The 26935-nt window shown below is 38.5% G+C and overlaps 1 protein-coding gene across 4 annotated transcripts in view; it reads right to left on the reverse strand.

The window, feature by feature from the left end:
• ZFAND3 (zinc finger AN1-type containing 3) overlaps positions 1-26935 on the reverse strand; it is a 188815-nt gene that overhangs the window by 34827 nt on the left and 127053 nt on the right. For 2 of the 4 annotated variants that reach the window (XM_087777312.1, XM_087777315.1), the window contains one exon: positions 6426-12139. The exons of the other annotated variants lie outside the window; for them this stretch is intronic. In XM_087777312.1, coding sequence (XP_087633438.1) covers positions 11985-12139 — 155 coding nt within the window. In that variant the 3' untranslated portion in view covers positions 6426-11984. Of the gene's footprint in view, positions 1-6425; positions 12140-26935 lie in introns of those variants that run through there. 4 annotated transcript variants of the gene reach the window in all.

Genomic DNA, 26935 nt, shown 5'->3' on the forward strand with positions numbered 1-26935 from the left:
CACTTTATTTCCCACAGCATTTAAGTAGAATGACTTATACTGAAGCATTGTAACACAGCTGCATAATTCTATGCATTTAATTTCTGTCTACAGAATTGTTATTAGCAATATCAAACTAAAACTTTTTTTGAAGAGTGACATTGTCTGCAATCTTTGCTGCCTAAAGAGATGGTAGCAAACTCATTTTCACGGCACTTAGTATTTGTTGGGGTTTTTTATCAAGTTTTCACTATTAGCCCGGAAATTTACAGAAGCCTTGTGCAATTTCTCTGGTGCCGCAGCATTCCCAGAGAGGTTTTTTTTTAAATACCAGTGGAAGGAGAAGGAATCTTAATGGTCAAACTGAAGGAGCTGCTAGTTTATCTAGGAACAAGTTTCATTTCAGCCAGATACCAGAAGTCTATGTAGTTATTTGATACATCTCTTCTCAGCTGCTAAATGCTGCAGTTCAATAAATTTTGTCCATTGATCATTAGATAAATATAGATGTGAAATTGGAGTGCTACCAAAGACCTGATCTATGGAAGAGGTAGACATGTGAGATGGGGGAGGATTTCTACTTTCAAGGCTGCTAAAACTTACATTAAAGTCATTTAAACCCTGACCTTCATCTTCTGGGTTTACTTTGTTCATGTTCTCCTTCAGGAGCCGCATATTGGCTTTATTTATACTCAGTAAAATAAATAAGTGTGTGGCCCTTTCTCTTATACACAGGCAGTTTTTTTTTCTGGTAGAAAAGGTTATTTATGCTCTTCTGAAGTTAATACTGACAGACTGCCTCCTAATAGTCTGTATGTAATGCTTTTTACAAGTTTTTCAGTGCTTTACAATTATGATTGCATGCTTTGAACCCTTTCCCAAAGGGCAAATACCTCTGGGAGGAAACAGCCACATTTGCAACATCGCAAACAAAATCAAACACCCTCTTAGCGCGAGAAAGAGAAGAATAGCACTCCAGTTAACCTTAGGAAACTTAAATGGCTTGTAAGAAGAAATCAGTCTAGTGTAGAGCCCAGTCACCCTGGCTAGTGACCTGTCCTTTCAGTAATCTCCCATGTCTATTTGTTTTTCATTCTTGTGAAAGTCACAAAGCATTAGTTCAGCATGGAGCCAGATATGTCATATCTTGGCATTGTGCAGTCACTGATGCAGGGCTCATCTTGAGCAAACAGGGAATGAGACTGCGGCAGAGATCTACTGTTTCTGTTCCTGAGGAACAGTTTGGTCTTGTTGCACCCGCAGGTTGGGTCAGTAACTAAAACTAGCTTCTGCAGGAAGCTCTGTCCAAGATGATAAAATGGGTACTGTCAGTTCATTAAATGAACTGCTAGATTCTGCTCACAGCCTGGCTACCAAGAGAGGCTGGTTAGTGCTAATCCTAAAAAACAGCCAAGCAATTGCCCTTGTTGCATGCCAGATGGACTTTCCACCCAAGTCTTGCATCCCCCTCCACCCCCACCAAACCTCCCAGACCAAGCCACTACTGGAACTTTGGACAAGAGTTGGTGGGATGTAGGAAGGAAGCTTGTGTGGAGCATGTGTCCCTTTGCTGATCTTTGCTTGCCAGTTCTTCGGGACCTGGAACAAGACCTGGGGGATGGAGAGAGGGAAGGTTTCATCATGGACTTCAGCAGTCCAGTGTGGCATGGGGAGTTCTACTCTTCTCCTTTCTCTTCTAGAGCTTTTGATCTATCATTTGCCACAGTGTTGATCTGCCTCTTGTCTGAGGAGAGAAAGCAGGTGGATGTTATTGCAGAGGAGGTCTTAAGCCCTTTCCTACTGCTGGAGGAGAGGATCTGCGGAGTACAGGCAGATCGTGGTCAAGTGGTATAGGGGCAGAGCATGAAACTAATACAGGAGGTGCCTCACTAGCTCCAGGGCTGCACAAACACTGTACTGTCAGTATCTTACACATCACTATCCTTTTCTCCTGTCTGTCTACCAAAGAAGGCACAGGAATCTCACAGTGACGTCTCTCCACAGTAGCAGGGTTTTGTTTTCTCCTCTCTGTAGAGAGGTTGGCACACAGGGCTCAGCCTGGCCCAGTGACTCTGAGCTTCTTGATACTGCCTGTGGCTTTGGAGTGATGAGGAACTTGTGTGTCCATCACACTGGGGATGACATTTCTTCTACTGGTTTGGTATAGTCAGTATGGACAAATACACAAATAGAGCTTGATTCTTGTACGTGGGTGGGTTTGGATGGTAACTCTGTATTGGGGTGGCTACCAGATTCAAATAAATTCGGGTAAGTGGGTACTTTAGAGCCCAGTGTTACTTCTCTATCCTTGCCAAATGACATGAACAAATTGCTGAAGTGGATGCAGGTGAAGGTTGCATAGTCTGTCATCTCTGCTCAAATAATGCCTGTGTGCGTGAGACTATCTTGTGAGTGTCCTAGGCCTGTTGCAACTCAAGGAATGTGACCAGGTTCCATATCCTTGAGAATGAAAGATTCCTCCTCCCCTTCTTTGGTGTTTGACTAAGTCTTTGTTTGCTCAGTGCCTCACCAATACAAAAGAAGTTGTTACACTTTCTCTGTAAGACCTGTGTACCACCAGAGAAGTAATACAAAAGACTGGTTTGAACAGCAACATGTAAACCCTTTATCTGTTGCGAACCTTTGAAGTTCAGCTGCCTTCATTGACTGTAAGAGTTGGTGTTCAATGCTTGTGCTTTTATTTGTCTGGTTATGCTGGCACAGATAGGGCCCCAGTAGTCATGGGCAGCAGATTGAGTAATTGTATGCAATAGAAGCATGGCATGAAGAATGTGCCTCTGGCTGAAGTGAGCAAGTCATTTCATCACTGGGGTTTTTTAAACTGAAGACTACTTACCTGGCAGCTCTGAATTATCATTCTGATGAATTCTGTGCAGGAAGAGTTTACCCAGGTTCCTTGGAAGAATTTACTACTTTAGATTTCTCCGGTTTTATTTATTTAGGGGGTCAACCCCTTAGCCATATGCTCTAAAATAAAGGATAAAAATTAGCTATTCTAAGACTTAATGCTTTCATTCTTCTCATATGCTTTGGAGCAGTTATCTAGTAATGGAATTACACAGTATCCACAAACTGTAGTTCACAGTTAAGCTCTCTCAAACAGAAAATTGCACCAAGAAATCCATAAACAGTAAGAACAGCAAGGGTCAGACTGTCTTACCGTGAAGAATGATACGGTGCGGGAAGCCTATTGCCTTTTGTTCTTTCTGCTGTTAATGCCCCAATCTCAGCTCCCATGGTGCTTTCTGAGAAATCAGAAATGTAATGTTGTATTTGAAACACATTTCAGTATTAGAATTCTATTTTGGTACATTTTACACAAAACTGTGTAATCCTTACAGTAGATATTTTAGCTCTGCCTGATATGTTTTATCTTCAGACTGCTCTCAAAATAATTGATCCTCCTGCCTTTACTCTAGAAAGGTGCTGACTGTTGGCTAAGGAAAACTGATCCGTGTTGTGAAGTGACTGAATCAGGGCTGGTGTGAAACAAATGGTTAAAGACTGCATTAATCTTTCTGGCTTGCTGGATATATGCAAATTGCATAGGGTCTAACACTTGTTTCAGTTCCTGTGAAGTGCTTTAAGTTCCATAGGCTGCTGAATTTCCTTCCCTACCTTTCTGCTATCGGCCAAAGGCTGATAAAAGAAAGCCACCACAGAAAGCACAATTCAATCACAAATCAGCACTGTCTTGTTTAATACATGATATCTCTTTATAAATGATTTTATTGTTTCACACAACAAATGGGGTTAGAAAGAGCAGGTACAATATACAACTTGATTGCCTTCGTGGACTCATGGATGAGAGGTTCTGTGAATCCTGAGATCTTTCAGGGCTTGGGGTAACAGTGCAGAGCAGCATTGCAGCTGCCAAGCCAGTGGACAACTTGCACATGCATGCAGCTGGGGCAGCGTGATTGGCTTTACCTTTATTATCCAGACTGAGAACAGCAAAGGCAAGGAACTGGTTCTGATTTACGTGAGAAGTTTGACTCGGGTCTACTTGACCCATGGTTTCTATGTCAATCAAATCTGCCTGTTTCAGTAGCTGTGACAGTTGAGAATTATCTTCATGAAGCTTGATGTAAAGAAACCAAACCAACCCATAGTATCAACCACATGCTAATAATTTTAAATCAATCCGTGTGATTGATGAACATTTAGCATTACTTGGCAAATGACCGATAGCTTTATATTTTATCCACAAAATAACAACGCTGGGTTAACAATAGAAAGAAAGAATTAAAGGCAGAACAAAGACACAATTTTTTATTCTTAGTCTGGATGGGGATTTGGTACCTGTAGAGGTACTATTAAACACTGCTTGCCTATCTCTAGTGGCTGTAGTGTCAAGCTAGCCTTAAGGTTCCTTGTATTGAGAAAGTCCACAAAGAAAGTTAAGAGCAATGAAGAAGGGGTTTAAATTGGAAGTACACCTCAGCCTTAATGTTACTTGCTACAGTGTATTAACACAGCTCTAGGTATTTCATGTACTAAACAGCAGCAGTCATTTAACACTTAAAAATAACATTTTCATTACAGACAGAAACAGCTACTGCCAATACCTTTAGACATGATCATCTCTACCGCTATGTTGTTTTCACATAGGCTCTGTCTTTGAACATGACAGTTGGGGGGGACACTGTAGCTGATGAGGGAGAATGTGCAAAAGGGATGATGGAGAAAGCCTATGAAAATTACAGCAAACAGAGAAGTCAAGGAGTAGAGAAATGAAGGCCTGTGTGGGGGCTAGAACAGAGGCTGACAGAGGTATCAGATAATGTTTCAAATAGCACGTATTTCCCTGCTCCCACTAAATTAGCAGGAGTTGCTGCCGCAAACAGAGGCAAAGTATTGCTATTGAGGTAGCAGCTGGACTATGGTCAGCAGCACCTAGCTGATCCTACACACGCACACACGCATCCTTCACAGAGTTCCGTGCCCCTAGGAATAGCATGAGAGGAGGAATAGCACTATTGAAAAATACCTGTAAGCCAACTGTTAGTGTTCACTCACTCAAGCTTCTCAGCTGTTATGGGGGAGTGTTTTTAATGGAATTGCAAATAAGCATAATGATGCTTCCACGACTAAGTCTATAGTAGTTGATAATGCTTAAACTACAGCTACTATTAAACAGGCAAATTGAGATATTGGGACACGCTACATGTCCCCAGAAGACAAGCCAGACAAAGATTGATTATATGTATGTGGGTGTGCAGAAAGTGAAAGCTGTTTTTAGCCCAGAAGCATAATTCTGCTTCAGCCATTTGATGTCCCAGGAGATTTGTGTGTGTGTACGTGTCTGTGTATTGAAAGATCCATTTGGAACTATTATTTTTGACAAGACTTGAGACCAAACAGTCAAAAACGGAGAAAACAAGGGGTGTGCAGTGTGACTTGAAGATAGCTATAGAATTTGCAACTAACTGCTGCTTACCTGATTAGTATTTTAATCTATATAAACATGGCGGGTACTGAAGGGGAAAGTCTGCATGCAGATGGAATAAATGTAATGCCTCTGGCTGCTGCGCACATGACAGACTACCCAAAGGAGCAGGATTCATGCAAAGCTGATACGGATGAAACATTTTTAGCTAGCCATCATTTTAAAACTCTAGTGTAGACAAGAACAGTTGTGCGAGCCAACAGTGGTGAACGTAAATTTTAACTTATTCTTGGAGGTCACCATCTTCCTCGTGCTGCTGCCAAATGTGGTATGTTAAAAGGCATCTCCAGAAACTGGTCTAGCTAAAGCTTTCAGGAATCTAAAGCAAATGTAGTATACTTTAAACACTGCAGAAGGAGGAAGAAAAAAAGAAGACAAACTGTTGCTAGACTGAAGAATGAACTCTGAATTTAGCTTATCTAGCAGAGGGCTCAGATTCTCTTCTCACTCCTCTAAGACTCTTGCATTTATTGGCTCCTTTGAAAAGTAGCGAGATGAGACTAAGCATTTCAGGAGTTAACAATGAATCTTTCATAGCTAGCTTAATGCAGAAGTGCTGATCATGCAGGCCTTCCTTTCAAAAGATGATACAATGCCATGCCTTTTTTTTCTTTTAAGGATTGCTACTTTGCTTCAGAGAGACCCTGAACAATTTCAGAGCAGAAAAAAAAAACTCACCATTTTCAAGTGTTTTGAGAACTCTAAAGAGGGCTCCTTCTGGTGTTGCATCTCTGATACAGCGGATGACTTCACCACTTTGCTTTCAGAGATGTCAACTTTTTTTTTTTTTTTAATAAACCCTGAAGTGTTTAGAATCTTAATTAGAATGTGGTTTCCCATCCTCCCTGAGCACGTGTGGTAGAGGGAAGGGAAGCGTCTTCTGCGACTCAGAAAAGAATGGAAGGGACTAAGGACTGAGGAAAGAGTAGGTGCCATCCTCTGTCCTGTGGTGTGAAGGGAGAGCCGACAGACAAGAGTAGGTCTCTATAATTTTATTCTCAGTACTTACACAGTCACTGCACCGTGCTACAAGTTATTAACTCACAGCATCCTATTGGATGTTACTAGCTTTGCACAAACCTAGCAGAAAGGAACATTCTGCTTATGGTTAAACCATTGCCATCGACACCTGCTACTATCTGAAGAACAAAACCATTTTGTTAGAGGATGCAGTCATCATCTTTAAAAACTATTTATAATTTCAGTATCTTTTCCTAATGCTTCAGATGCATGTATTGAATTTGAAATTGTCTACAGTTAGTCTTATAAAGTTCTGCTTGTTTTTCTTCCAAAGAAAATAGCAGCATATTGCAAAATAGGAAGGTCCTGTAGCAAAATATGTAGTTATTACTAAATAATTAGTCAAAAATGTTTTCTGACAGTCCTGTTTCATTTCTTTGCATATAACGTATGTTGCAGAATTGACTCAGACAAACTCTACACAGGTATATTCACAAAGATAAAGCAAAACAGTCTTCTGTAGTACCAAGTCAAGAAAGGTGGTGCTGTTTGGCAAGTAATTATTTGCCTCTTTACTATTTTATGATCTGAGCTGACTTGAAGAGGAAGGTGGATGTGATCCCTAAGCACGTGTCAATTTGCATCCTCTGCCTCCTGCTTTCATGCCTTCTTTCCTCCTGACTCAACTTCAGATTAGAAGATGAGGCATGCAGAGTTTATGGGAAGGTGTATATGAACAATATCACAGAACTGAAGTTCAAAAACCTCATCGCCTAACATCCAGAACAAGTAAATCATGTCTGCATTAAGTTTCAGTTAATTGAAGAAATAGCTATCACGGTAGTAAAATACACAAGGAGGTTATCACTTTTATAGTCAAACGTCCATATTTTAATCTGCTTGAACTAACGTGCAGGGGCTTGCAAGAAGAACAAAGTTAATGCTTTAATGCCTTTTTTTTTTTTTTTTTCCCTGTGATGAGTACTGAAAAGCCAAAAAGAGCAACGTTCAAGCAGAACTACTTTCAAATGCCCAGTTGCACATGCTGACTGCCTCAACAAAAAGGAAAAAAATGAATGAAGAGTAGGAAGAGAAAGAAAAATATGTCCTTCTCATTGATGTCTTTGAGAACTGTTATTTAAGAGTGTCTCTTTCCAGCAGCATTAAAGTTTGTTCTCCTGGAAAAGCTGCTGTTAGTGAGATAAAGCTCACTATCGCACAAGTTCACAATGTAAAATGTGCACTGTGAATACTTCTGAACAGTTTAATCTCATGCACTGTTTTTCCAGTGTGGTCCTTTGTGTAGCAAAGTATGTACAGACACAGTCTCAGCTAAGTATAAGATTATGAACTGGTTACACCTGACACATCAGCTTTTGTGTTGAGCCACAGCTTACTACTGCTTATATTGTTTTTGTTCTGTGTGCAGAATTCTAATCAGGTATTTGAGTGATGAAATAAACATCTGGTGCCAATAAATACAGTTCATTTTAAGTAGTGTTGTCTTAAATGTTGCCATTTGTTTTCTAGGTATAAAAGTTCCCAGGAGCATACAAAATTATTTCCAGCCTGAATTGGCTACAATTTCATTGTGACATTAAGGGATTACTTCGATTAGACCTTCTCTTTGCTGTTCCACTGATGACTGACAATTTCAGTAACTACACTACAACAAAGAGAATGTTAATTCATTTGTCTGGGCGCTTAACTGTGTACACGTCAACTGTGAGCATAGGTGCTGTCAGTTATTCCACTGATGCATTTCTTGAGATCTATTATAAAAGCTTTATTTTTATGACACCATTAGAATCAGTTTTCTTCCCTGGTGAGTCTTTGTACTGAAATAGTCATTGTAAGATTAAAAAAAGTGCTTTTATCCCTTAGAGATTTATACCAAATTGTAGCATAGTCACAGAAAATGCTATGATTGCAGAATGAACTGAACACCACAATGAGTACAAAGTTAAATATAAACAGGACATTGTGTTCAAGAGGCCAGGGGATTGCAATTTGTTCAAAAGAAGAAAGTCATGCAAAATTCAAGTTTTGAATGTGCTTATCACCTTCCATGGAGTAGATAAAAGCAGTTAATATTACTTTTGGACTGCTATAATTGCACCAGGACGCTTTTCAGGGTGTTGCCTGTGCACTACTAAAGCGTGGTTCATATTTTCAAGTACCTCATTTTACAGTTACATTGCTTCTCATTCAAGACACTAAACTGCTTCAAAACAGAAACCAGTGCAATTACGGACAGGCTCTGGCATAGCAACCTTCATGGGCAATTCTTATTTTTCCTTGAAGCCCTGGCTTTTACCCAGCTCTAGGTTTGAAACTTGATAAAAAGGCAGAGCTGTTTTATGTAACTTACCTTTACTGTAACACAGCCATCTTGCTCAAGAATCATGCATTTTTATAATTGAAAGTACCATACTAATTTGAGGAAAAAAATGGGTGTACGTGTCCCATGAATCAGGCACAATTTCAATTCCAAACAATTTTCAAAATTGTTTTTAAATAATCTCCTTGACATTCTCTCTCCTTCTAATACAGACCATTGTTTTTTAATTAGCCTTGTGTTTCTAGCATCTAAATGATTAAGAAACAATAGTTATTCCTCTACTTATCCATTATGAATCCAGCCCATTATGATTTGAAATACAGCTACTCTAGGCACAGAAGCTGTCAAAATGCATGAAAGAACATTTAAGACATTTTAAAACTTGGATGCCAATGATATAGTGCACAGTATGCACTTCAGAGTATGAACAAGTTGTTCATTGGATCACTGTATCTAACCTCAAAGTTAAATTGACCAACACTCGGGCTATATCAGTTTTAGCCAGATTTGCTTACAAAATAAATCACTAAACTTGAACCCAACAGAAATATTATCCTCCCCTTCCAAACTGGCAGAAAATACTGTCCACCTTCCACCAATTGTAAAGTCAGCTTGAAGTTACTGGCCTAACTGTTGGTATTTATTTTCCCCATTCATATTTCTTATGTGAGCTTGCAGCAGAAATGGTGCAAAATAGCAAGATCTGTTGGAATAGGCAGAAAGGAATTCAAACTTTAATCTGATTGGTTTAATTTTTTTTTAGCAGGAGGAAAAAGAATAAAGTTACAAGATTCTTTTAATATTTTCACAATGTTAAACTAAAACTGAGCTCTAGGCTACATGAGTAAGTAAATCTAGAACACAAAAGGGTTAAATAAGATCTTCTTTTAAGATACAAGAACTTAAGCTTTCTTTACGTTTAACAAACTTCACAGAACAGATACTGCAAAGGAACAACCCCCTCCCCAACTTTTTTGTTTAAAGTGAACATTGTCCATAATTCACATGAACTTTAAGTAGTGTTCTCTCAAGAGCCACCTTGAAACCATCTGTGCACTTGTAACGAGATTAAAGAGAATATTAAGGAGAACAAAAAAGCATCTTCAGTATTAATGCAGAAAAGTCTTGTGTATCAATCAGAATGCCCATCAAATGCTATGATAGAATTTTGTAGGAAAAGAAAGTGCGTATCACAGCAGCCACCAAAATCCATGTTTTTTTTAAACTCCTCACAGCAAATGTAAATAATATCCATGGACAGTCCCTCTCACCAGGGCCATTTCCTGAAAATGCAGCACATGACAGAAGATTTTGCTGCTGGTTTCATATTCTTGAATAATAACAATACTAAAAAAAAAAACCAAACAGCTTGCCTTTTGAATAGCTTGCATTTTATAATGATGGGACACTTCTGATTTGCTTCATGGTTAATTAATGCTAATACAGTCAGATGCTGAGTGTGTGTATGGAGAGACATATATATATTCTTTTTTTTTTTTTTTTTTTTTTTAAATTAGTTGTCTCCTTGTTAAATGCTCCTAGCTGGCTACCAAAGTAAAAATATAACTTGGCCTATAAGGAGTTAGTTACCTGTAACAAGTAGAATGGAGGATGACTCACACAAGCTTACTCCCAAAATGCTGGGGTTTTTCAAAATGACACGTTATTTCACCCCTCTGATGTTTTTTATCTATCTGCCCAGTATTTGGAGACAAAAATCTTTCCCTCCCTCAGGTTTTCTTACAAATTTGCCTGATTGTTAATACCCTACTAATAGACTGAGAAGCTAAATTCACACAGGATTAAGCTGGGCCACATCAGTACAAATCCTTTTTTACCTGCATAAACCCCGTGTGCAGCAGGAGACATGCCGATTGATAATTATGTTTGCTTTTCTGTTTCCAAACTGACAAGACTGGTGCAATTCAGTTCAGCTCAGCTCAACGTGACATACCATAATACAGAACCATAGGTCTAAACAGATCCAAAACATTCTACTCCATGTAATGCTTTTCACATTCACTTGCTATACTTGCTTTGCAATAGATGTGGGCAGAGATTTTCATGAGAGCGTTCAGCTGCATAGAAAGGGGGCCGATATAGCCCATTTGATTATCTCATTGACACTCTGGAAGTGAGGAACACAAACTCAATCTCATAAAGGGTGTTTTTACCAGTTGTTCCCCAATACTGTTACTGAATTCCGTTTGCTACAAAATGTCCTTTTTTTCCCCAATATATAAGTCTAGCTACAGAAAGTCAGTCTGTAGAATCCAGCCATGGCTACTGTGCTGTGAATTAGCCTTATTTGATCAATTATCAGATACCTGCACTTAGCAAAAGGCAAACAAGAGCCAATCAGGTTTCGGCCGGTGGGAATGGCTGCACTGCTCAAGGTATGTGGAATCGGTTCACACAACTCGTAGAATCTCTGTGGATGCCATGTGGAAAGTATGCACCATTTACTGCTCTGGGATGGAGTTGGCTCTAAAGTGAGATCATAATTTAACTGAGAAGAAAGAAAGAAAGAAAAAAAAAACCCTGATAGGTTCTTTATAGTAAGATAGATATAAAAATTTTTCATAAGAATCTCTGTCCCCCCTTTCTTTTTGGCTTCCTGGGAAGAACCAGAAAGATGTTCCTACCCCAACAGAATCCCTGATGCTGGTGACACTGCCTAACTCAAAAGCCACACGCGATGAAGGCACGAGTGACCAGTCAGGTCTTCTGGGCTCAAGCAGCTGCAGTTGCTGCTTTTAGTAGTATTTCACCTCCCCAGGATTCACTAGCAGTGAAGAGGTGAAAGGCTGCACATTAAACAGTTTGTCCGAAAGCCATGTGCATAGCAAACTTTTACACCAGGTTCTATACAACTATTTGTTTTAATTCTGCAGCTGGAATGTTTCCAGCGTAAGGCTTTTAGAGTGACTCCAGCAATAACAGAAGCCTTTGGATTTTTCTTGTTTTGTTTAAATCCACTAGCCATGCTCAAAAATAATATTTCTTCATGTTTTATTTTTATACGGTGGCTAGCAGGCACCTTAGTAACCAGCCAGAAATCAATTTCAACCACCATCAACCCCTAAACTACAGTACCAGGACGGTTGGCTAAAGAAAGGAAACTGATTGGCTGTAGTCTGAAACTTGCCTAGTACAAGGTGTCTGGCTGACTTTGTCCTAAATAAGGCTAACATTAGTGAACTAAGAGAACAGCATTTGGTTGCAGTCTTGCACTCAGGAACATCCTTCGCCAATGCGTTGGCAAGATCTCCCTACTTTCCGATCCAGTTTCACCATTTTCATAATGGCTTCCTCACGCCCACGTCCCATGTGGTCAAATGTGCAGTCATGTTGTTCAGGCAGGCGATGTAACATACAGAACACATAACCTACCATGGAAAGGGAGAAAAAACAAAATACAGTTAGGGACTTGGTTAAAGTGGCAGAATCTTACCTGAATCAGAAGTGAAGAATCACCTACTGGGGGATTACTCAGTTCTCAAAAATTAATGCCAGCTTTACGTTTTTTACTTCCCTTCCTTACAGGGAATTAATAAGTAATTATTTACTGCATTTTCTTGAGTATTTATCAACACAGTAGCAAAGCTAAAGTCATATTAGGTTTGGGGTTTTTTTTTTGCCATCCTCTCATCTTATCGAGGAAGCCCCCAAAATCATCTAAACTAGGTATTCCCAGGTAGTAACAAAAGTAACGTTTTTAAAAAATAAAGATGATCACTTTCACTGAAATCTTTTCTACTTTACTTTTACTTTTCTACAGTTTTCAGAAGCTTCTCTTCATGAACTGTTCTGACACTAAGCATGGGGGTGAACAGGCATTTGACATAGGGACATGTCATGCCACATCATCTTGTTCTGTAGCTGAAAAGATGTAGGTTATTACACTGAAGGCAGAGGCTTTCATAGAATCATAGAGTGGTTTGGGTTGGAAGGGACCTTTAAAGGTCATCCAGTCCAACCCCGCTGCAATGAGCAGGGACATCCTCCACTAGATCAAGTTTCTCAGAGCCCCGTCCAACCTGACCGTGAATGTTTCCAGGGATGGGGCATCGACCACCTCTCCGGGCAACGTATTTCAGTGTTTCACTACCCTCATTGTAAAAAATGTCTTCCTTATATCTAGTCTGAATCCACCCTCTTTTGGTTTCAAACCATTCCCCCTTGTCTTATCACAACAGGCCCTGCTAAAAAGTTTGTCCCCATCTTTCTTATAAGCCCCCTTTAAGTACTGGAAGGTTGCTATAAGGTCTCCCCAGAACCTTCTCTTCTCCAGGCTGAACAACCCCAACTCTCTCAGCCTTTCCTCATAGGACAAGTGTTGTTCTATCCCTCTGATCGTTTTTTTGCGACCCTCCTCTGGACTCGCTTCAACAGGTCCATGTCCTTCTTATGTCGGGGGCCTCAGAGCTGAACTCAGTACTCCAGGTGGGGTCTCACCAGAGTGGAGTAGAGGGGCAGAATCACCTCCCTCGACCTGCTGGCCACGCTTCTTTTGATGCAGCCCAGGATATGGTTGGCCTTCTGGGCTGTGAGCGCACATTGCCAGCTCATGTCCAGCTTTCGATCCACCAGTACCCGCAAGTCCTCCTCTCAATCCCTCCATCCCCCAGCCTGTATTGATACCAAGGGTTGCCCTGACCCATGTGCAAGACCTTGCACTTGGCCTTGTTGAACCTCATGAAGTTCACATGGGCCCACTTCTTGAGCTTGTCCGGGTCCCTCTGGATGGCATCTCACTCCTCAGGCATGTCAACCGCACCACTCAGCTTGGTGTCGTTTGTCTCTTTGTCTAAAACTAGTCAATGTTATTCAGTTTTCCAGGGAGTGTGTGATTCAGAAACACATGGCGATACTTTTTCCTACAGGTGAGGAGGGCATCTTTAGTAGCCACCTCTTTCTAGTCTACAAAGAAAGACAGCTTTTTTCTTATTTGGCCCTAACACTTTAAAACAGTAAAGAAATTGCCTCAAATTTCCTACCTCTAAAATGAATATTACATAGTGATAAGTAGTATTAAGATGATATAGTAGGGAAAAGAGTCGCACAGTTATAGGGTTCATGTAGTCCACTATATGTGAAACGAAGTATGATATCGCCTATGCTGCAATATTTTTCTCTGCCTCTCACTGAATGCTTTACACTACTGTTGCTCCTTGAATGCTCAAAAGATATTAAAACTACAAAATGATGATATTTGAGAGACGAAAAAGGATAAAAATGAGTGAATGATTGATAGAGTGTGTATTTGTGCATACATATATACATACAAAAATGTGTGTAAAGTATTTCAAGCTCCTGGACTATAAAACATCAATTGTAGGAGAGAACAACAGGCTACCTTTATGTTAGTGTGATTGTTAAGAAAACAGAAAGGAGAAAAAGTATCACACATGGAATTATTAAAAAAAAAATAATGTGAAGAAAAACTGATTTATCTTTGCTCTTTGTTTCAATAGGACCAGCTATGAAAAGACGTGTATTCTCTGTGGCTGGCTTTGAAACCCAGTTCTAGGAACAAAACAAAAAAGACAAGTTTTCTGTATTGGTATATTCGATTCAGAAATATGGATGGAAAGATGCAGATTGAATTGATATATATCTTGCCCCTTGTGATCATTGCCTCCACTTCAATCTCAATCTGGGTCATACCACACTCAAGTGTGACAAATATCTTTCTTGAGGTGCCAGAAATTCAAGGTCTGATTGTTAAAATGAAAACATCCTTGGACTTATGGTTTCAATACTGAACAGGCATTTCACTCAATTCTCTCTTACAGAAAGCATGGACTGAAGGCTTCCCTTATTTCTTGAAATAAGACTTCAAATTACTGAACCAATGTCCACTGCAGGCACTAGAATACATAAATACCTGACTAGATGAGCTCAAAAATCAAGTTTGTCATCTTGTCTGCAATGGATGTGTAAGAAGCAGATGCAAGAAACCCTGCAGACATGGATTGGGCTGAAGTCATTTTAGTCCCTTGTAGGTAAAAAATGGTTTTAAATCCTGATGGTTTTACAGATCCTCTCCACATGGTTAACAAGCATATGTAGAAATGCTATTTAATGTTATCTAAGAGATCTTGAACGTGTATACAATCTTCTACACAGTTTCAGCAAGACCCTTTTCCCAATTTATAAATCTAATAAGAACATATATATACAACGATTTATCACTTTGAACGTGACCTTTCAATTGCCCCATCTCCTCACCTCCTACCTTTTGTAGACCAATGTCACTTAATGATGTTCCTTTCTACATTGCCACCCCTCCAATACATTCTATTCTGTGCTTTGCCATATGGTTATTTCTTTTTTGAACACCCTTCAGTTCATTTTAGTTGTTTTCATGTAGGAAAAGCTGTACTGTATGCTATTTTTATTCCAGGTGAAACACATTATTTATTTTTTGTTTGTGAAGTATTTCCTTATGCATTCTTGAACAGAATTTCAATAACTATCCACAAAGATGATTTTCATTTTTCCAGTCTATGGGAAAAGTATTTCTAATTTCAGCAACTAAATGGTCTAAACCTGTTATTCATATATCTATTTAAATATGTACTGCTAATTAGAACTGATAATACCTAACGAAAGAATACCCAAGCACGTTTTGAACATTACTGAAGATAGTTTTGCATGTATTGGCTGTTCTTATGGAGGGGGTTTATTCTTGTTGAATCAGCAATGGGGATCTTCTGGAAGTCTCATTTCCAAAAGAGACTTCAGATCTTTAGTCCCATTGCTCCAAACGCCTAAGTCACTTTAAAGATTGGAACTTGTAATTTTGTGGGTTTTATTTAAAATTTAAAGAACTTGAATACTGTTATATAGTAGCTAGTTGAGTAACAGTAGTTCTGAACATTTTTTCATTAGTTCAGAGTGGATATAATCAATTAAGTTATTACTGCTATATTCACTCCTTGCTTCTTCACTGGTCTGGAAATCAGAGTGGACATACTGTGGTCTGCATTCGTACCAAGACCATCAGTTTTTACAACAGTTTCATTCTTAACTTATGTGCACTGGGGCAGAAGGCCAATATATGTACTTCTGTTTTGATCCTTAAAACCAATCCAGATTTAGAGGTGAAAACTTTTCTCCTGAGAACTCTGCTTTTATGGTTATAAAGCAAGTTAGATTAATGAATTCTTGCAGTGTATTTACTGTTAAGTTCATTATGGGAAGGTATCAAATACAGGTTGTCTTCCCTAAAGGATTTTACTGCAGAAATGCTTCTTTTAGCACACTATAACTAAAAGACAAAAATAAACAACTTTCTGCTAGGGGAAAGAGCATTGGAAAAGGGAATCTATCTGCCAACTAAAGTTAGTTTACTCTAGTCATCAACCAAAAATATGCCAGACTTCTACTCCGAGCACAGAAGATTCCAGTCTAGTAAATGTAATAATACATCTCACAGCATTGCAATTGTTGTTTTCCGATGTTAGAAGTAAACTATGAATCACCTACTCCTCAGGCCTCTAATGCAAACATCTTGGAAAAACATTATGTACTGCCTCAAAACATTTGAGCTCCTCTAAGCACCTCAGCAACTACTTCACAATATATCATCAAAAATTCACTTCCATTTCATCACCAGAGCATAAATGGCTAAAGCCATAAAGCAGTGTACCATCTCTGCCTTACTTGTATCCATACAGATGAGTCTTTTGCATAGGACATGCAAAAAAACATCATTCAAAGGAAGTCTAAGGTAGTACACAAGCAACTGTGAAGTTGCTTTCATCATTCCTGAGGAATCTGCTGGGAAAAGGCAATCGGAGAGGACAGAAAACAAAATAATCTTCCATATTCAAGACCAGAGAATACCACATACCTCCAATTTGCTCTGTGCAGGTGATGATGAAAAACGATGGCATTTTCTTCATTGTTATATTCAAGAGTACTGGCTTGATGGGAGTATGGAATGACAATAAGCAAATATTTCAACTAAAACCTACATTTAATTCTTAACTTTGTCTTCAAATTCTAAAAACGGTAAGCTGCTAAAATACCAACAACATGATACCTGAAGCATCAGAAACAATTCAACTAAATGGCATAATAATCCACAACACAAAAGCCTAATTATAATTTTGGAGGGTCCCTGATTTTGTTAAAGTTCTTTGTTAACACAACGGAAAGTGGTCAGGCTGTCTGGAACACGGCACAAATGCCCAGTAATTGGGTTATTGCAAACTACCAATGGAGAAGCACAGCATACTGGTGGGACTACTCTAGTGGACATCCTTGGCCAGGCATGGAGTAGTCCCAGACTCTTCTAACAAACTGCTGGAGAACATCGCACCGTTACATAAGATATACAATAAATATAATGATTCCTGTTACATGAATAGCATCGTGATAGAAAGGAAGCTCCTTTTCCTCCCACCCCAATGTTCTGGTCCTAATCTCACTGCTGAGACATTCAGAGAGCTGCTAAAGGAAGACAGATTTATTTGTTTTGTTTGTGAGCATGTTTTGAGCAATGCTGAAAGTGCCAAACAAGCTTATTAAATATTTATACAGCTTACACATTTAGGAAGTGGCTTAAAAAAATTTAGAAGTGTCCCTATTTGAAACATCTTGATGTGTATCACCTAAAAAGTAGTTGCATACTGCCACAATTACCATACAAATACAGAGCTTCTGGCACTTTAAAACCATCTTACCCGCCCACTGGTACTGCTGTTTATCATTTTCATTCCGAAGTCAAAAAGCAAAAGTTCAAAACTGCCAGAATTTGCAGTCATTTCCAAATTCTATTTAATAAACAACTTGTGTTTGTATAGATCCCCCATACAAAGCCTATTCAAAAATCGTAGTCTTTAATAATGGCATAGACTTATTCCTATGCAGAATTCTGTGCTGTGTGCTTTGGCTTCTTCACAAGAAATTTTACCTTTCTTGCTAACTTGAAATTCTAATCAACAAGAGGTTCAAACAGAACTTAAAAATACCTTGTAACCTTAAGAGATGAAGGTGCTGCAAAAATTCTCTACCAAAGGTGTACTGTCTAACAAGTTATGTGTGAGTCTACATATGCAGAATTCTGTGCAAGAACAGGTTTTAACATATCTTTAAAAGGTGAACGTATCTACAGGATATCTTATAACACAGCAAAACCAGGCAGATCAACCAGCAGGGAAGATTAGCTCCTGCAGTGATACATGCTGCTGCAGCACTGTTCAGCGTAATTGGACATCATTCCCCAAAAGAGTCTAGTAATCCCTAAAGCAACATTCATGCATCTCCCCCATCCCTTCCAACTGGAAAGATGACTTAAATGTATTGTAAATGATACAAACAATAAAGCTATTTTAAAATAAGTGTGGGAGGGAAATATTTCCCCAAGACATGGAATAGGCAAGAAATGAACGTAGGAGTAGAACGAATAGCTACCAAAATACAAAGCCAAGATCCTAAAGGCTTATGCATCGAGTACCTTCAGAAAACACTCGCTCTCTGGATTTCAGTATAATCTAGCTTGTTCCCCTAATATTTTGGAGACTGTTCAAAAAGAACATCCAGCAATGGAAGAAAGTAAATGTGTCCTATAGTCCAGCCTAGCAAAACTTCCAGTGCAGCTTGTATGCACTCCTATTTTCCAGTATCAAAATAGTCTAGTCTGCTGATACCTTGGGTTATTCTCCTTCTAGACAGCTCCATTCTTGCATATACTCTAATTATCTCTTCTCTCTCTTCTGTGAGGAGTGCTCTGGATTGGCATTGTCAGATTTCATTACATGACTCAAGGAATATCCAGTTTTACTGACATTTTCTGTAAAACCAAACCAAATCCCAACAAGCTAAACAACAAGCTTTTGGAAATAAGTGAGCTAAACTATTCTCCTGTTTCCCTTTCCCAGCTTTGCAAGATGTCATGGACTTTGATTAAGTGCTAAGTAGTTCAGAATAACTTGGCTAGGAATCTTGTAATTCCTTCCCAAGGGGAAAGGGGGGTAAGCCACATTATGGTGAAGCTTTTTAACCAAACAGATGTATTTATTAAAACTCCACAAAACATAGCTTGAGGCAGTCCTTTCTGTCATTTCCACTCCAAGAAAAGCGGATGGGGAATGTTAACCTCTACGTGCTCAAAATTAGAAGTCTCTAAATATTAAGGCACAGTATCTTAAAAATTGCCCTCTCAAGGCATTTCAGTTCCACGTTCCCTCACAAACACCACAGCTGCAAAAGATTCAGGCAACACACAGTAGGAAGAAATGTACATAACTTACCTTATTAACTTATTTTTCTAGCCATTTGCTATGGTCACTGCAACTTGCCTTTCAATGTTTTCTTCTTTATATATTTATCGTCTATACTTACTCATGACTACCAAAATGATCAATAACTGAATCAAAAAGAGGAAAAGAAAAGAGGTGGTATAAGACACCTTAGAATGTTTCTTTTAATCTGCCAGTCTGTCCCCAGGACTGGATGTCCATCCTGCTCTTAAGTCCGTCATACTCTCAGGTTTCATGCTAGAAGCACACAGCTCCGTGATGCTACATAAAATGTTATGTCTGAGACTCAGGATGCTTGCAAGATGCTGCAGATTCATTTTGTATTTCTACTACTGGGTTTATGCTCAGGAGAAGAAAAGGGAACAAAGATATTTCCGCCCCCCCCCCCCCCCCCCCCCTCTATTTTGCTGTCTACCACAAAGAGGGTAAAGCAATAGGTATAAGCATGCATTAGAGACAGAAAAGATATTTGTGAAAAAAACTGCCCAGGAAATGAGTGGAATAAATTGTATACAAAAGAAAGATGACGTCATCTTAATTCTGTAACAGCCACTGGACAGGTATGGTTAAAGATTCTGCAAGAATTCTTCAGACTGAAAGGCAAAGACCTTGTATTTCCAAGTTTAGTCACGTAAAACCTGTGTTTCAAAGTGTCTTCTGTCTATTTTCTTGAAGATCGTAAGCCTGGGAAGCTGCCTTAGGGTGCACGCAAGAGATGCAGTTTTGCACTGTGGAGATTCTGCAAATCAACTACCTTTTATCCCAATTTGTGCTAATTTCAAATTCACTTTCCTATCTATCTTACTACTTGCACAGAAAGCTGCCAAACTTTTTTCCTACATTAAATGTGACACAAATTTTGAACAAAGAATTTATATCACTTGAGGACAGAGCACATGCTGATTTCGTAGGGGTTTTTTGGAATCAGCAATTCTTAAGGAGGTTCTACATCAGACACTGTTCTACTCCTTGAGACTTAGGAACTAAGAAGAAGAACTCAAAAGAAACAGTTTCTTCCTGTTTCTTTGAAAACAGTGTATTTGGAGTGGGAAAAATTAAGATATGGCACTCTCCTAGATTCAAGTCCTGCTTTTGCTCTAGCGGATACCAACTCCACAGAAGCAGGGAGCATCTTCAGGAACAGAACTGAGGTTTTCAGGAAATTATTTCTGAATTTCAAAGAATCCTGAATGAATCAAAGTGATAAATACAGCATACCTGCTTTGTAATAGTAAACTGCTGTGGGTTCAGGTCTTACTAAATACAGCAGGGCTCAGTCAGGATATCTCAGTCCCGCTATGTACCACAAAATGACAGTGGTTAATTCTTTTGGTTTGGACCAAATACTTTCCTTGCTCTACAGAACACATGCACGTTAGAGTAACTACTTTTACATCACAACTTCTTCACCCCACTATGAATTCATGAGCTAAGGCCACCATCTATCAGAGACAGTCTAACAGAGCAACTTTGGTTGATGATTACTCCCACGGATACAACATGCGATACTCATTTATAAACTGCTTTATACCTCAGAAGTCACTGACCTACACATTTCATCTGTAGGCTCCCCTTCCAACCTTATACAGTGTCCTCAATTTTTTTGTTGAAGTTGCAATCAATGGCAGTCAGGCACAAGCAGTAGCTGTGAGCCCACAAGTTGACTTACCAGCTAGCACAAATGGCAGGTTACCGCTGTTGTGAATCGTCTATAGAACTGGGGTATGATCCCAGTTCATCTATGGTGATAGATGCAACTTCACAGAAATTAGCATTTTAATTTGTCACATACTTTCTTAATATAACTGAAAGAAACATTTTTCTCCAAAAGGCTTGTGCAGTTGTTGAAGCACAAAGGCAAAACAGTTAAAGTTTAATTTAACAAGAGAATTTTCAAAAGAACCATTTTGCTCCCAACAACTTTCAGCATCAACAGTGGTGCCAGGCAGTGAACAACAATGTATGACTGACTTGAGGGAGAGGAAAAGCTAGGTTCAAAATTAAAAGTTCAGACTTTCAGTAGGTGAATAGAGTTTGCTTTTTTGAATAATCATGTAATCTTGCAATGATATATTCAGGAGGAATTAATATCACTGCTACACTTGTAAAAGGAACATTCACAGCCATGTTTGCAGGGCCAAGAACACACTGAAACAACACTGCATCTCCCATATCATTCCTAGTTTCACAAGGTCATATCCTGTAGGATGTGGGAGAATGAATCAAAAGAACAGGACATGCAGTAAAAAAGCAGAATTATGCCAAAAAGGCATCCTAGGATCTAAGAGTAGACACCTAATAAAGTAGAAGTAAACCATAATAATAGGTAACACTACTGCAAATGGTAGTACTCTTATAAAATAAGATTTTCCATAGGCCATACCAGCATATAAGGAAGTATTTATTTAAATTTGAAAGTAGCGTGTAATCTTTAAAAAAAAAAAAAAAAAAAAAAGTCTCCTGAGAAAGGGCAGGTGGGTGACAGAGCTACCCTAGCATCAGTGCAGGGCCTTGGTGCAGTGTTTGATTTTCAAAAGAGCTAGACGAGTGTTAATACTTCTAGAATTCTCTCTACACCAGGCCCACCTGAGCTAATACACTTCTCCCAGAAGCTGAGGATTTAATTAAAAGCCAAAGTGTACCCAGTAATTTAATTAAAATAGCAAGCAATACAGAGTGATTCAATAATGTATGTGTATCATTTTGTTTAGCCCAATGAAAATGCAGGAAAGATAAGGCTACTAATAAAGAACTGAAATGAATAATGAAAGGGTCTATACTAACATACTGTACCTGTTGTATTAATTCTAACTATCCTCCTGGATCCTTCATGTATTTTGACTTCAAATTATCACATGCTGAATATGATTCCAGGTTTGACTTTCAGTGTATTTCCTGAATTATATTATTTATGCCTTGGGTTTAAATAGCTTTCTAGAGGTTGCACCATATTGATCCACAGTCTGACAACAGCTAGACTTGCTGGCCAAATCACTGGAGAGAAGCAGCTCTATTTCTTTTAAACCTAAGTGAAATTTATTTTATGTCTTTATCCCCTATTTACACCTTATGTCCAGGGTGTCTTAGATTACACATTCTGCTCCATGCAAGTCTTCTATTCCTGGAGCCTCTTGCTATCTATGTCAAGAGTAATTCTTCTAACCAAAGGGAAATAGAGCTTCACTCAGAAGCTCTACTTATACCATAAAGGAAAATGAACACTTAGAGTGATGTACGCTTCCACCCTTCCCCCTTTTTTTTGGATGCAAAGACTTACACAACATTCGCTGCTCCTGCTTGTTCAGAATATGGCAGGACCCCCTGTACACCACTTATCCACAGATTTGAGCAACTTTCAGCAACTGGGGAACGTTTAACAGCTATGAACACCTCTGTAGGTAAACATTTTCATTTCAATACACATAAAGATACAGTTAAATAAATGTATTACTTTTCAAAACCTACTGAAGAAAATACTATACCTTAGTGATTAGAATATCCATAAATACAGTTTTTCAGCTCTTGAAACTTTCCTCCAAGACCAGAAATACTTAATATCAAAAGCCCCTGACACAGACTAATATTATTCTTTTAACTGTTGTGAAAACTGATGCACACTGATCTTTACGCTATTTCCTTAAAAGGCCCACAGCAACCTAGTAGAGAACTCTAGCAGAGAACCAGGTAGTCTCAAGTCCCAGTACCTAGCTTCAATGCTTTCTTGTACCTTGGATATGGAATTTAAGGCCACAGGTGGCATTTTCCTTTAGGTAATATTTATTTAGTTTGTAGGGGGGAAAAAACCCTCTAGTTCCTGGAAAGAATCCTGACTTTTTCAAGGCAAATTTTGACAATTCCTTTCAATATCCTTTTTCTCCTCCCAGTTCTGATGCAGCAATTGGTGTGATCCTCCCCCCCCCCCCCCCCTTCTTCCTATGAAGATTTTAGACTTTCACCAACAAAATTCACTGGGCATCATTCCTCCCTACCTAAGCCTTAATTCATGGTCAGTTGAACTAGTTGGTAATGTTGCTTCAGGATTTGTCAGATAATTATAGCATATTTTTGGGCCTTCCATGTTTACTTCAAATATCAAGTGCATTAGTAAAATCAGTACTTATGTGCATAGCTATTTGTTAACATATGGACAAATATGTTTGATTCACTTTCAGGGGGGCACTTTCTAGGCAGCATCTTTCCTTTTGAGAACAGACTGCAGCAGCCTCGTGCCGACCAGCAGAAGCTTTCTAACTGCACAGTCCTAACGTGTGCCTGTGAGACTCTGGATAAATTAAGAACACTGTAAAGAAAGAATCTTGATTAGAAAAGGTAGAGCACTTTAACCTTCAAAAATGTTTCCTTTAACATCTGGCAGGTAGGTGGCTATTATCTTCATTTTTCTGATAAGAAAAAAATGACTCAAAGACTGAGCAAATTACTTCCCTGAAGGTACTAAAAGAGACAGAATTAGAAATAAGATAGTCTCAGCTAGATTTTTACGTTCAAGTTCACTAGGCCATGTGTCTCTTGTGCATACAGGACTTATACTTACGCAGACTTATACTGCATCTTCTTTTACTTTATGTATATGCTTCTTTGTTCTGTAACCACAGTGCAGGTATGTACGGAAGAAGAGACCTAATGTGGCACACCAACAAAATGCTTATTTTTCTCCTCATACTGTAGTATCCCTGCAAAAACCACCTGAAGGTTATATACTGAAGGACTCACCACACCAGTAGTGTCAAAATAAAACCTCTTTTTTTTGTTTTGTTTTTAAAAGGAACATGCTAACTTCTTTTATTTAAGGAGAACTCGAGGACTTAAGAGACCAACTGACCCATTTCAATTACATGTATCGATTGGGAGTATAGGAAGGTAACTAAAAGGTTCAGTATATGTTACTAAATCAAGGGAGTCGCCTGTTGCAGGACTTCAGGTAGCACGGTGGAAGAAATCAAAATCAGTACACGCTGTAAGAAACCCACATTAGTTGAACAAGCTGGGGAATATACTAGAGCCTTTTCAGACCGTATTTCATGATTCCTAATTATAAGCAGACCATGAACTCCATTTACACTTTTAAAGCTGTGGACAGCTTTTCTAAAGCCTAGACACTAAAGAGTTTTTTAGGGTCCTATCCTTGGAACCCATGATACAGCAATTAGTCAACTGATTTTAACTGTTTAATTTCTAGTATTTTCCAAATACATATTACTCAGAGACCAACATTAGTGAACAGCTCCTATTCCCTATCAATTAAATTACAGTCTTGGGATAACATCTTTGTAAAATAAAACAAAACAAAAAACCCCTTTGAGTTTGAATTCAAACCTCAATAGTTCTTTTGTCTGTTTGTTTGGGGGTTTTTTAAATACTTGCAGCAACGTAAGCTAAGATACCAGGCATTACTGGAATGGCTGAGGCAAAAGTACTATTCTGGGAGCAACTATCTTAGGAGAACAGTCAGCAGAAGACATCCGAATATGGTACATCTTAAGGCCTGGCAGGAAGACTTGCCAGAATTATAGTATGTAACCAGTTACTAATAAGATTTATTTTTCCATTAATACTTCTTATTGAACTGGTTGACTTCTAATCTCCAGAAGCAGTGTGCATATTTAATTTTAATCAATGGAAGGACATCTGTTATACCAATACATAATCATGTCCTGAAGCCATTTTGGTTTATACCAGATAAACCTTATCCATCTAGAAAGTGAATTTACCAGTGCCATTACAAATTCTTCTCCACGGAAAAAGGTTCCACGGAAATGGAACCATGATTTAATATTTTACCAAGTTTTAAGAGAAACTTTAGTTTCAATACATGGTGGACTACTTGGTACAAAGATGAAAAAGTTGTCAGAGCTTTTTTTTTTTTTTTTTTTTTTGCTTATCCATTCAAGTTTGTTTCTTTCTTCCTGTCCTTTTGAAGATAATTTCTAAATTAACTGAGTAAATCAAATCATTCCAAATTTATTCTGGCACAATCCAAACAAGTGCCTCATCTCCTGTGTTTATGAACAAGCAGCTCTGTTATACAAGTTAAGAATCTGCAGCTGTTTTTCTTCCACCTGTTTTGTTACTGAATCACAGTGAGACTTGCTGCCACAAGCTGTATCTGTAAAAAAGGTGCAGTCCCTTCTGTGTGGACACATTTTGTTTCTGATGGCTGACAGAAATGCTCAGTGCTTGATATGAGCCTGTTCTTTTCTTTCTCTTACCCCACTTCTTAGTGGCAGACCAAAACAGAAGTAAAGCAACAGACACTTTTAAATAATCCCAAGAAAATAATTCTGCCAGGTTATTACAGATTTATACAGAACTAAATTAAAAGCAGGGCTGTGGAAAAAAAAAAAGCACAGTAACATACCAGAACTCTCTTTTTTATACTTATTAACTATGCTTATGTGTTTGTGTCTATATATATACATGCGTATATATACATAATATGAGATGAATGTCTGAAATAGTTTAGAAGGTATGTTTGCCAAATATTTTAAAAAAAGTTTTGTTCCTGTCCCTGCCAAAATTAGATTTTTACAACTTGTTTACACTGCTTTCTCATGGTGGTTGGATCTCCCTTAATCTGCATTTACTCATTAATGTTTTAAAGTCCTTTCCATTGCTAATATATTTATATATATATATCTCTTTATAATTTGGCAAGCACAAAATTATCTTTAGAACACACCAGACTTAAGTCAGGTGATGGCTTAGGATGTAGGATATTTTGTGAGAGATATAATGCCAGTTTGTTTTTAACATTGTTCTAGTGCAAGATAAATGTGTTCCCCATGGGTTTATTCCCTCATCACCTTAAGGTCAGCCTTCCTTTGAGCTACTTTTTTCAAATGACTTCTCAAATTTGTAATTTTGTTCCCATGAGTAACTTCCCTCATGATCACTGTTCACATACAAAGGAATGTGGTGCACTAATACCTGTATACAAATTAATATGAAGACTTCACATGCATTTTTTGGACATACCTTTTTTGATGAGCTGTCTTAAATACGTTTTTTTCTCTTATTTTAATAATCAACCAAAGTACCTGTGTTTCTGTCAATGATTCCTTTCATCTACTTAATAGGCATTTATAATTGCCTGTCCCATTGCCCCTATTTTTTCTGTTTGTTTTCAATCAAGGTAGTTAAACATTCATTTACATGTTTTTTCCCCTCTAGGCAAGCAATCTTAAGATTACTCAAATAAATAGTTTGTTGCTTTACCTCCCTATTTTATACTCTTTCACAGTTCAGCTTCTCCTTTATCTTTCTTTCATTTTCCTGTATGAATGAATTTGTCATCTGAGCTGACTGTACTATGCAACACGTACATCTTGTACTACTATGGTCTCTTCTCTTTGTTTTCCATTCTTCCTGTCCCCTCCTCTAATCTAGGCAAAGAATGCCAAATCTTAAGTGTTTTTATGCATTAACCTCACAAGAAATAAGCCACAAAGTAGTCGGGTACAAATTGAGTTATTAACTATTCAGACACGTTGATTTGCTGTGTTGCTAAGCTATAGCAAGCAGCTTGCTATGAAACTTGTTAGAACTAGACACCATTTTATCAAGGCAATCTTACCCACTTGATCACATCTTGATGAGGCATTTCACCAACTTCTAATAAAAATTTAACATGGCCTTTATCCAGTTTGCATTGAAGCCACATTCAGCACCATCTCCAACGAGCCCAGCACACTGTATACTGCAAAGACTAAAATCTGGGTCCTCTTTCTAGAGACATGCTTTAGTAGTTAGATCTCAGTCACAATGAGCAGCGGACAGTGATCTATGTGCATAAAGTTATATCCACACAAAGTTCCTAACTCATTAGGAAGGAAAGTTATGCCCTTATGAAGGCGCAGCCTGTCGTGTGCTCCAGCAACTCTGGTGGTGTGCTAT

Source organism: Nipponia nippon, unplaced genomic scaffold (genome assembly GCF_047370975.1).
Source record: "Nipponia nippon isolate SJK-2023a ecotype South Korea unplaced genomic scaffold, ASM4737097v1 scaffold_4, whole genome shotgun sequence".
NCBI lineage: Eukaryota > Metazoa > Chordata > Aves > Pelecaniformes > Threskiornithidae > Nipponia > Nipponia nippon.